Source organism: Stegodyphus dumicola, chromosome 3, assembly GCF_044657685.1.
Source record: "Stegodyphus dumicola isolate Sdum_Otavi_A_Nest chromosome 3, ASM4465768v1".
Taxonomy (NCBI): Eukaryota; Metazoa; Arthropoda; class Arachnida; order Araneae; family Eresidae; genus Stegodyphus; species Stegodyphus dumicola.
Window position 1 is genome coordinate 42,495,386 of NC_140770.1, and position 12,901 is coordinate 42,508,286.

The window sequence follows — 12,901 nt, forward strand, 5'->3', positions numbered from 1 at the left end:
TAACAGCTGTAAGCACGCAGAACCATGAGGTTTCCAAATCCTAAAATAATTTTTAAATGTATAAAGTTCTAGTTTTATTAACTTAACAATGCTACTGAAGAAAATTTCATTACTGTTGAAGGTTATTTGTATTGTGAAATATATTATGAAAAAGGACAGGTATTTGTTGCAACGTAAAATGCTTTAAGCTGTATGCAAGTAACTTGAAAAAAAAAAAAAAAAAAAATACTGAAAACTTTGTAAAATGGATGTATTAAAGGTCATGCATTCATTAACTTATTACATGGGCATGGCTCTTACCGATATACATCAATCAACAGGCCAAGTACTTAATAATGAAAAATGACACTTGTAATAGAAATATTAGTATTCTATATGAATTAGAGAAAATACATAGAAGTATAATGTAAACGTAAGTATAACAATACTAATTTTTATTTTTTAAATGAATTTCTACTTCCGTTATGCTTAATACATTGTTTTCTGTGCTAACTTGAATTTAATACAAATTTTTTTTTCGTATATCACGTTTAACCTGTTAGTTTTTCATCTACATACTTATTATCTGTGAATTTTTACTACCATTGTCTGCTAACTTGAATTTACATACACTAAAAACCATGTTTACGGCTCGGCTCAGCTTGGCGAGTAAAAATGCAACGGCGCCAATGGGTTCTCTGCGGAGGAAAAAAAAAAATTTTGATGGCTGGCTCACAAGATGAAAAGTGACAGATAACATTGTTTATCAGAAATTACATAATGAGAAGCAAGGGGCAGATAATCATTTGGCTAAGAATTGGATTAAAGATACTTTACCCTAGCTTCTAAAACAATACAAGCAAAATTTGAAATTTATATCACAGACGAAACTGGTCTGTTTTACATTGCACACAATAATGTTTAAAAGTGAAACAGTAACTGGTTTTAAGAAATTAAAAGAATGAGTCACTTTGTCATTAATGTGCAATATGGGTGTAACAATTAAGAAGATGTCATTTGTTAATGGAATAAGTAGAAAAAGTGGATGTTTAAAAGGAGTTTTGTTCATTTTGTCAAGAGTAGTTTACATACCAGTCAGGAAAAAAAAGTCAGCGTCTTCTTTTTAATAAAATACATTACTGGCCATAATATATGTTTAACCCTAAAATGCCTTTCTGGAAATTATAAGATTTATATAAACAACTTAACCTTTAAAAAATATTTAGAGAATTTAAACTTTGTTTTAAGCAATCACAATATCAAATTTGCTTTTGTAAACGAAATTAGTAACACCTTGAATAGCAATTTCTCATATTCAAAAGTTTAAATAAAGGGGGGAAGAATGCTTAAATTTTACATTTCCAAATTTTGATGAAAAGAAATTCGCCGATACAATTAGAAATCTGAATTCCTATTAAACAAAGGGTCAAATCAGAAAACCTGCGAGTCAATCATATCTGATCATGTATAACGAACTAAGGAAACTGAATCAATAATATATTTATACACTTTTACTAGATTACTACATTTTTGTCAAATAAATTAAATCTATTATTACTTTTTTGTTATTCACACTAGGAATAAAAAGAAAGGGGAGAATGAACAGAGAATAAATTCTAGTTTTCAAACACTTATTTATGAAATTGAATAACAAAATTTTCCAGCAATACAGAGTGAACAAAGTTTAATTATTCAACAACGGTTAAAAAATAATTACATTTTAGAAGTTTTATCAGTGAATAACAAGTCATTAAAATGTTTCTAATCTATAACATAATTTCTATATGATATCATAAATCCTATCTATGATATCATAAATTTCTATTATTGTCCCTCAAAAGGTCAAAATGATATCCGCAGTTGCTATATACTTAACTGATTTACTGCTGCGAATGAAATTCAGAAATCTGCATCCACACAAATGTCGCACTATAGTTTTCATGTTTAATTGAAACAGCTGTTTACGTTTGCCCAACACACTACAACATGTATTAATTACTCCGAAATTATCCCACTTCCCACGAATATTCACAATCCAAATCAAAACCACAAACGCAAAACGTGAAAGCTTGCAGACCGGTTATGTAAGCCGATGGTTAGCTCGATGTCGAAATTTAAATATTATTAATATGCAATTTTAGATTATATTGGACTTTAGTATATAAATTACTAAATTTACATTTAAATTCTTTAAAATAATATTAACGTTATGCATTGCTTTATTTTAAAAAACAACATCAACAAATCAAGATTTCAGGAAATAAATGTAATTCTACATTGCTTAACTGGAACCATATGCTTTGTCACAGTGTCAATTTTATTTTATTCTTCCTGGCCTTTTGAACTCGTATAAAGTGTACGAAGTTCGTTTTTTTCTCTTCTCTGAAATACGAAATTGCCCGTTTTTCTATCTACCTTTCCTTCGAACCTAAGCTTGATTTTTCGCCCATCAGTGCAGAAAGACGTACCGGGTGCAAAACAAGACTTCTGACTACTTTGTCTGTCTGTCTTTAAACGTCCTGGGAAGAGTAGTAAATTACAGTAGGAAAATAGTCAATATTTTCAATCTCCATGTATCAAACAGCATTATTACTTTTAACGGGGCCTTTACGTTATGTAATTGAATCGATAACCCAATATTTAAAATGTGCCAACAAAACAAATGTGAAATTTTTATACGTCAAGTTGGAACCAGAATTTAATCAACCAGTTTCAAAATCAGATCCAAGAAATTTGTTGGGCTTATCTTCATTCATTCCTATAATTTATAGCAAAGCATCTAGTGTTTGTGAAAATTTAGACGTTCGTGTCTTACTTAATGGGAAAAAACAGATAAATTCTAATGACAAATTTTCAAAATTCGATCTTATCTTGACAAATAGTGACGAAGACGACTGTAGTATTACCCGATACATTGATATCTGCTTTGAGCAGAACTGCTGCAAAATAGTGAAATTAGATGATAAACAGTTTACAGCCCTGAATGTGGAATGTCAGAATTCTTTACCAAAATTTCAAACTTATAAAACGGTTTGTTTAGGAGGTACATTTGATCGTTTGCATAATGGTCATAAAGTTTTGCTAAGTGAGGCAGCATTAAGAGCTACTGATAAATTAATTGTAGGTGTTACTGACAGACCTATGCTTAAAAGTAAGATATTTAGGTATATACATTATCCTTGCTCCAATTATCATTTTAACCGATTTTATTTTCAGTGCGCTAACTTCCTTATGTGGAAAGTGCAGAATCGCCCACTGCTTGGCGCGTTTTTAAGAATTGCACATACTCCCCAGAATTTCACAAAAATGGCTTTGTGCATTCCCTTGACTTTATCCGTGTACACATTGACCTATTTTCACTTAAAAAGTCAAAGATAATTGACAAAAATCCCATTCTTCTTGCTCTTGTAAAAAGCACCAAACAAATAAGTGGGTGATTCTGCACTTTAGCCCTTATTTTAAAGCAGGAAAATGTTGAAAGTATCTGCATAAGTTCTTCAAAAATTTACTTAGGAGTCGAAAAATATCTTTCTTAATTTTGAGATTAACTCTTTTCATTGATAAAAAAATGTTAACATATAAATTAATTTTAATATGTTTTTATTCTCAGCAAACACAAGAGATAGTGCAATTTTAATTAAGTGAAAAATTACTCTTATCTTCTTTTTAAGCATTGTTTTACGTAATGAAGATCCTGAGTGCATTTCAAGAAATAATGCTTCATTCATCCGTGAGAAACGCTTTCTCTAATTAGTATTTGTTTATGGTAAAATAAGGATTATTTTCTTAAAAAGCTTGGTAAAATCCTAGTATACGTTGCAGCCTTGGCGCGACTTAAATTATCGCCAACACTAAAAATGATCCAAAGAATGTCTATATATATACTATACACACATAGTATATGTATATACACACATAGTATATATACTATATACATATATAGTATATATACATATATAGTATATATACACACATAGTATATATACTATATACATACTATATAGTATGTTTAGCTACATATGTTCTTTGAATGACCTGTTAACTACTCATCGTATATGTCTCGTTTTTACTGCTCATCATAAAGTCGCCAAATCCCGTGTGCACCGGATACTAGGATTAAACCAAAAGCTTTGAACTGATTTTAATATTAATGCAGAAATTTAAACTATGTCATTCAAGTCTTCATCCTTGTTCTTTTATCTTATATTTTTCCCCCTCCCAATCACTCCCAGCCTAATAATTCATCCCTTAAGCAGATAACCCTCATTTGCTATTTCATAATCCAAATATCTTAATCTTATTTTTCAAGCAGCTTAAAACTTCACAGTTATGAAAAATTAACAAAACACAGACTTATAAAAATTCTTAACAAATAATTAAGGTCTTATAAAAAGATAACAAAGTTTTTCTGTTATTTGCTAATTACCAACTCTATTTAAAAGATCCCATAATGGTTTGTCTGGTAACCAGTCTCTTTAATTCTTTTACTAAGTGAAGCTAACTCTTGTTTCCTGTTTTATGCATTATGATACATTATATTATATTAGGCTGCTGTGACTCCAGGCATTTGTCTCATCTTACTGTGTAAAAAGACAAATATTTTTAGATAAATGATTATTCTTTCACAATCCTCTTTACTCATGCTAAAATACTGCTTCTAAAAGAAAAAGACAACTTATTTTATATACTTCTCTTTATTTGCCACATCTGTGATTTCTAGAGGTAAAAATTTAAAAATCTGGGTTTAAAAAATTATTTTCTTTCTTTCTCATTGAATGCATATATATTTAAAAAAAAAAAAAAAAAAAAAACCTCTAGCAAAATGCTTGTAGAATAATTTTGTTTGAAGTGCCATGCATTAGAATATAAGCTTTAATTTCGGTACTATTAATTTCGGTTTTAACTTATTGTGGCCTCATCTTAAAATAAAAACTTCTCTGTTGCTCAACTCTACTTGGTCACTCGTGGGAAGTTATGGTCCTTGGACTCTTCCTTGACATAGGATAAAATAAAAAAAGAAGGAAAATGTGTACTTCTGACATTTCTTAAAGCATTGACAGAATATGTGTTTCAGTAGAAACTAAACGTTTTTCGTTGAACAGGACATCGCATTATTAAGAATAATTTCAGTTATCTGAAAACTGTGATCTCATAGAAGCATCCTTATTAGAGAAAACAGTAGTATTGAAAGGATAAGATTTCTAATAAATAAGGTGGTTTTAGTATAAAGGATCTGTTTCTGATCAAAGAGTGTGCTTTATTGTCAAATAGTTGAAAGATATACTGCAACACAGATTACACCGTAACAGATAATATTGTTTCCTACATTTCTTATATAGAAAGTACGCTAGCATTGTAAAATCCCATTCATAGAGCCTTGGAAGCTAGTTCTTTCAAACTGTCCCATATAGATGACAAAGTACTATTTACAGTTTTTCAAATCAAGGATGTGTTTCTTTGCTGTATCAAGAGCAGGATGAATAAGGAATTTTAACCCATCAAATCACTTTATGCTAGGTGTTAACATCATGACTGGTTTAAATTATCTGTTCTGTGGAATGTTAGTGAAAGCTTTTCTTAATGTCTGAAAGAGCAGAAATTGTTCAATGAAAATGTGATATGACTATTCAAGATAAAATTTCTTTTCTTTTAAATGTGCTTCAAATAAATATATAGGTATAATAAAAACTGTTAAGATTATAAAAATGCCTTTTAAATTATTTCAAATGTAAGAGAAAGAAAGTAGTAAATTGATAGCTTTAGAAACTTACTAAAATTTAAATTTACATGGTAAATCATTTATTTTTTTAAGAATGCATTGCAATCTCAGGAAAGAAATCATAAATTCTTAATTTGATTATGTAAGGTTATATATTGCAGAGACCGAAGAAAAATTGTACATACTTGATGAAATTTTTAGTTAACCCCTTTGATCGGCAAGGCCATATATAATATTTTTTGTGATGTCTGTGAGAAAATATATATATATGCATCTTTAAATATGTTCAAAAAATTAAGATAATATATTATTTTTACATAAATCCAGATATTAAGAACCTGGGCATTTTTGCTTTAAAATCAAGAAATCTCATGGCAGTTTTGGGAAATATGGACTATGTTAGAAAAACTCAATTCCGGTCAGATGGTTAAGAGACACAGGGTGTTTAAAGAAAAATGCATAATCACTTGAATGGCTGATTACAAACCCATCAATTAAATTTAAGAAATGAATCAAGTAAAACAGAACTTTGTGTTACAGCAGTTTTAGTCTTGTAATACTTTTTGGCAAAAATACTAAAATTTACACTTTTTAACTTTAATTCTTATTTTTGCTGTATATATTGAGTTACAAATATCCTCAAAATGTTTGATTCTGCTTTGTAGGGAAAAGATATTCATTTAAATATATTATTGTTAATTAAATTAACAAATCATGTGCAATAAACAATTAATTTTATATAATGTATTCTTACAGAATTAGTTCAGCAAACTGGTGATTAGTAATTTCTTTTTACCTATTTGGGCAATTTGGGTAATTTAGAAAGTAACTTCATTTGAAAAAAAAGTGTATTTATATTTTGAAATTGTTAAACATATAAACTTATTTAATCTGAGAAACTAACAAATGAAAAATAGTCATGAATAAACTACAGGAAATTATCACAATATAATTTCTTTAAAAGAAACCTTTATTCCAATAAGAATGCATAGTAATATTAGCATTACAATATCTAATAAGATATTTCTGTTTTTGCTACCCTGTAACTTAATCTCACCCATTTTTATTATTGCCTTTGCTACAGAAGCTTCAAAATCATCCTTAATAATTGCAGAAGATGAATGCATAACTGAGCAAAATTGTAGATCGAATGTCAGTTCATGTTTGCTTTGCTGTGATTTATCAGTTCTTATTTTAAGCTACTAGCATAAAGTTTAACAGTTAGAAGAAAAGGCTGGGTAGGATCTTCACAGGTAGTTTGCGATGGTTTTTCTTTATTAATAAGACAAAAACAATCACTATGTGAACGAATCTGTTTTAAAAAAAACAAGTGAACAAAATGTTCAAGTATTTTTGAGAAATATATTAATTATTGCTGAATTTTATTATTTTAGTGGATATGCAAACAACAATTCCATTTTGTAAGTTCTTTCTAAACCAGTATCAGAATATGATTTTTGAAAGCAGGTGAATTGCATTTTAGTTTATTTCTGTTTCAGAATTTGGTTCTTCTGAGCCTTCTTTTTATTCCACATTTTACTGTCTTTTAAGCTGAGGATAGTCTTAGCAATATAAGAACTTTTGCATATAAAATAATAGACCATGGGTGTGGGCAGAGCCTGACTACTGCCTAAGGGTAAAAGTATAGTTTAGGGTACCCCTTGGCGATTTTTGGTGGTACGTGGATACCGATTTTGTTCAATTATTTGACTCGTTATTTTGGCTTGCAAAGTGGCGATTTTTGCACAAAGCCAAAATAACAAGACAAGCAATTACACAAACTCGGTATCCATGTACACATCGATTTATTTTCAGTTAAAAAAAATCCCCGAATTGCACAAAAATGGCATTGCGCACTCCTTTGACTTTATCCATGTTCACGTTAACCTATTTTCACTTAAAAAAAAAAAATCCCCGAATTGCACAAACTTGCATTGCGCACTCCCTTTACTTTGTCCATGTACACATCGATATATTTTCACTTAAAAAGTGAAAGGAGCACCGAATTCTACAATATAGGCAAACAAAAAATACTTAATCTAAATAAAATACATTTTGAACCAAACAATAAAATAACATAAAAAAGGAAAAGTATGTAATACATTTAAGCACTACCAAAAGTAAATACAGTCAAAAGTCGTTAATTCGGACACCCATAATCCGGAATGATCTATAAACCGGACCTCAAAGCTACAAACTTTCTGCACATATGTCGCGTTGACACATGCGCATAAGACCTCTACGGCTGCGAATATGCTTGTGCGCGTGCACAAAATATGTTTACGAGTGCGTGTTTAATGTATAACGGATGGTATAAGCTAAGCTAAAATTATCTTATTATTTTTTGCAGACTGTTAGAGCAATTTTATAAAAGTAAGCTTGAACTTTCGATTATGTCAAATAGAATTTCTGATATATATTTATTAATATGTAAAGAATCTACAAAGCAAAAGTGTGTTTCGAAGTTCATTAAACAAAAAGTGGAATTGCTACAAAAAATGGATAAAGGCATATCCTTTGTTTATCTTTAACACCGTGGCACGCAATGAATTGGAAGTTGATCTGTCAGCACTATCCTTATCTTCGGGGCAGATGTTTTTATTTTATTTGGCTTATAATTCCTTACTAAATGTAGTATTTCATCTCGATGTACTCCGTCTTTGATATGATTTAAATCAAATTCCTCATCATTATAATTCGCTTCCGATAGCGAAGAAAGTGACAGAGGTTATTGAAAATGAAAAAATTTCGATTGACAAATTAGTCGGTAGACACAGCAGTTATAGGACTTGAACAGCGGAACTTTGTAACTGAACAAGAAATTATGTCTGTTTGTAGAATTAAAGAGAATGTATTATCACATAAAAAACGAAGCAAGTTAAGCAACTTACATTGAAAGAAATGTTTAATAAAGTAAATAAATAAATATTAAGCTTTTTTTTTTTCGTAAATTTTGATACCCTTTAGATCATAATTGTTCTTTATTTCATAAATTACGGTTTCATATTTTTAATTTTATAATTTCTGCATGCCATCTTACCAGATTTAAACTGATGATCGATAATCCGGAATCGCCGAAGTCCCGATGAGTCCGGATTAACGACTTTTGACTGTATTCACTTACCATGATTTTCGAGTTCGCTTCGTACACCCAGAGCCACATAAAAATCAAAATATCAGTCATACTCAAATGACTTTTTTCAAACCAGGTACTCTTTCTGATCGATCGCTTCACACAGTGACCATCTGAACCTTTCTTCCTTCAAATCGATCTAAACGGTTTTTACATTTGACTGGATGCATATCCTTCCTGCATACAGGGCACTTATAATAGCTACTAAGTAAACCTTCAATTACACACCAGTCAATTAATAAGTCATGTACATAAGTTATAAATAAATATTCCTTTATTTACTTAAAATAGTTCCTAGCAGCAAACAAGCAGTAAATTGTTTGAATCATGCCACTGTTTTGCTTTTTATGTAACAAATTTTCAACTAAAGTAGCAGCAATAATTTTAAAAACTTCATTAAATATCTAAAGAAATGGCAAAGAGCATCGATTCTACAGCTTAAAATGAGTGAGGAAGGGAACTGAAGACAATGTGTTTATGAATGCATCATAAAGAAGAACCCATACGTTTTCTGTTATCAGGACTGCATTCAGAAATGTGTGTATGCATGCATATATGTATGGATGTATATATACGAACAATGTATCCTGATAACAGAATAGTACCAAAGAACCTCCTTCAGGACCATTTTTTTCATCTGTCTTAACTAAATGCTATATGAAGAATCTATTTATGTGAACAAGACTTAAGAGCCAAATTCAAGTAGTACTGCGAGTTTAATGTACATGACATAACTTTTCCACTAAATTTTTTAACAGAGGAATGCATTAGATATTTTTCTTCAGTGTGTAGATGATGTGTTTACTTGAAATTATTTAAAAAATTTTTTGTATCCTTATATCATTTTTCAGGAAAAATATTATGGGAATTAATTGAACCCGTGGAAAAGCGAATTGAAGAAGTTTCAAAATTCTTATGTGATGTAGACTGTTCACTCTCCTATGAAATAGTACCTATTGTGGATCCTTATGGGCCTACTATTACTACACCTGACATAGACTGCATAGTTGTCAGTGCTGAAACTAAGACTGGGGGTGAAAAAGTAAATCAAGAACGTAGAAAAAGGGTATAAGAGACTTTGTTATATTTTCTGTCCTTGCAAAATCTTAAATTGAAATTAATTTAATATTATGAATTTATATTTCTCTAGGGCATGAGTGAACTGAGTATGTACATTGTAGATTTAGTGCAAAATGCTAACAGAAATCCAGAAGAAGAAGAAAAAATGAGTTCTTCAACAAATCGTATGCATCTCCTAGGAAAACCTCTCCTGAAATCTCAAGTAAATTTTATCTAATTTAAAACTGTATTTAAAATGTAATTAGTTTTTTTTTACTTCTATATGACTTAAAATAACAAATCATTTTTATGAATAACCTTTTATTGCTATTATATGACTAAAATAAAGAAGTAAATCAACAATTTTCAATCTTTCAGTCTTCTACTGCTTTTATTTTTGATATTTGTGGCTCCTTGCTGTTGTAACAAAATATATACTCATGCCCAATATTATACAGTAAAGTCTTGACTATTTGCTCCGGAAATTCCAAATTCTAGCAAATTCTAGATAATTCAACATATAAAAAATACAGTTCATGGTAGAAAAGCCAAGTGAATGGAAAAAAATTTCCTGTCTAAAATTATAAAATAAGTGATTTTATGGGTTAACTTGAATTTCAAATGTCTGCATTTAAATAACATGAGACAACGAATGAAATAGGGCATTCCAGATATAAATGCCAAAGTAAATCATCACATTCAATTCTGAAATGCCTTCAGTCATGAAAATTGGTAGTGATCTCGCCAAATTTAGGCCTGTCATTTAGGCCTGTGTCATCAGCTTCCAAGCCCAGTTTGACTTCATGCCTAATGGGGTAAGGGCTGCTTTAGTTGCCAGGGGTGGCAGCCGTTTCTAATAATTTCGCACCCCTGTGACTCTCCAAAATGCTTACAAATTTAATCATTTTGTCTTCATGCCATACCGTTTATGTGTAATAAATATCTTTTTTCTATTTGCTTTCTTTCATAATGTTGTAATTTTAATGGCTAGCAGTGTATATATGCGAATTAGGCAACTGATAATGTATTGCACTGTGGATGCATGCTGGAATTCATATATGTAAAGATACAATAGCATGCCGAACAAATATGTAATAATAATAATAAATAAATAATATGTTGTTTAAACTTAGTGTAGTTTGAGACTCAAATATATAGTTTAGGACAAAAGTGACTGTTAATTAGTAGATTTGAGAGAGGAAAGTACAATTAGGAAAGTATGAGATCTGAATATCCTTTGCCTCTTGAACAGAATAGAATTTATGGACTTAGTTCGTCTGTAGGTTCAGATCAGGATAATTAAAAATCAACAAGTACACCAAAGTACTGTAATATAATGTACTATACTAATACAGTCAAAAGTCGTTAATTCGGACACCCATAATCCGGAATGATCTATAATCCAGACCTCAAAGCTACAAACTTTCTGCGCATGCATCACGTTGATGCATGTGCGTAAGATCTTTACTGCTGCGAATATGTGTGTGCGCATGCACAAAATACGTTTACGCATGCGCATTTAATATATAACGGACAGTATAAGCTAAGTTAAAATTATTTAATTCAGTTAATGTTGCAGATTGCATTGTTCCTTAATCTTCGAATTGGATCTGGCTTATTATTTTTTGCAGACTGTTAGAGCAATTTTATAAAAGTAAGCTTGAACTTTCGATTATGTCAAATAGAATTTCCGATATATATTTACTAATATGTAAAGGATCTACAAAGCAAAAGTATGTTTTGAAGTCCATTAAACAAAAAAGGAATTGCTGCAAAAAAATTACCTAACCATTCCGAAATCTGTTTATCAATTTCACGCTGCTCTGCGGGGGGGGGGGGGACGTGCAATGAATTGGAAGTTGATCTGTCAGCACTATCCTTATCTTCAGGGCAGATGTTTTCATTTTATTTGGCTTATAATTCCTTACTAAATGTAGTATTTCATCTCGATGTATTCCGTCTTTGATATGATTTAAATCAAATTCCTCGTCATTATAATTTGCTTCTGATAGTGAAGAAAGTGACACAGAGGTTATTGAAAACGAAAAAATTTCGATTGACAAATTAGTCGGTATTCTCGACACAGCAATTACAGGACTTGAACAGTGGAACTTTGTAACTGAACAAGAAATTATGTCTGTTTATAGAATTAAAGAGAAAGTGTTATTACATAAAACGAAGCAACTTAAACAACTTACATTGAAAGAAATATTTAATAAAGTAAACAAATAAATATTAAGCTTTTTTTTGTAAATTTTGATACCCTTTAGATCATAATTGTTCTTTATTTCATATTTTTAATTTTATGATTTCTGCATGCCATCTTACCAGATTTAAACTGATGATCTATAATCCGAAAAAATCGATAATCCGGAATCGTTAAAGTCCCAACGAGTCCAAATTAACGACTTTTGACTGTACTAAAGTTCATTTGTGTTACAATACCTTTCAGGTTATCAATAAAACAAGATATTATATTAAATAGTTGTATCAGATAGAAAATAGGTTTGCGGAAAATATTTTGTGATTTTTTATGAGTTATTATATCATGGGTCACATTAACACAGATCAGCTGGGTTTCATATTATTATTATGCAATTCTGTAATAAAGCACTGATTTTAGATTATGAATAGTAGGTTAATTATGTAGCATAGAAGTAAAAGTGTAAGCAAAAATTGAATCCATACAGGAAAATACTAGTAATCTTTAAACCTATATTTTTTATTTTTTGTAGCCATTTTTTGAAATGAAATTTAAGTTAAAATTAGTTTCGGAGAAATGTTTAATCAATATAATGTATGGTAATATTATCTTTTCATATGTTATTATGAAAGTTATAGAAAAGAATTCACATACAATTTCATTGTAAAATTCACTTTAAGTTCTACTTGCCATCATCAAGTTGTAACAATAACAAATTAAATAATATAACAAGTATTAATTAATTAAAATGACTAGAAAAACTAAATAAATTCTGTTTCATAAAATGGAAAAAGGAAAGTTATCTTTA

General features: G+C 29.9%; 2 protein-coding genes across 2 annotated transcripts in view; one reads left to right on the plus strand and one right to left on the minus strand.

The window, feature by feature from the left end:
* The window catches only part of SdhA (succinate dehydrogenase, subunit A (flavoprotein)), a 44,120-nt gene extending 42,054 nt beyond the window's left edge, over positions 1-2,066 (minus strand). Inside the window, exon 1 of the mRNA XM_035353864.2 lies at positions 1,856-2,066. Within this exon, the coding sequence (XP_035209755.1) occupies positions 1,856-1,921 (66 nt within the window). The 5' untranslated portion in view covers positions 1,922-2,066. The remainder of the gene's footprint in view (positions 1-1,855) is intronic.
* Positions 2,067-2,426: 360 nt separating this feature from the next.
* Positions 2,427-12,901, plus strand: part of Ppat-Dpck (Bifunctional Phosphopantetheine adenylyltransferase - Dephospho-CoA kinase) — a 29,922-nt gene continuing 19,447 nt past the window's right edge. The window contains exons 1-3 of the mRNA XM_035353863.2: positions 2,427-3,130; positions 9,683-9,897; positions 9,982-10,113. Of these exons, the coding sequence (XP_035209754.1) occupies positions 2,551-3,130; positions 9,683-9,897; positions 9,982-10,113 (927 nt within the window). The 5' untranslated portion in view covers positions 2,427-2,550. The remainder of the gene's footprint in view (positions 3,131-9,682; positions 9,898-9,981; positions 10,114-12,901) is intronic.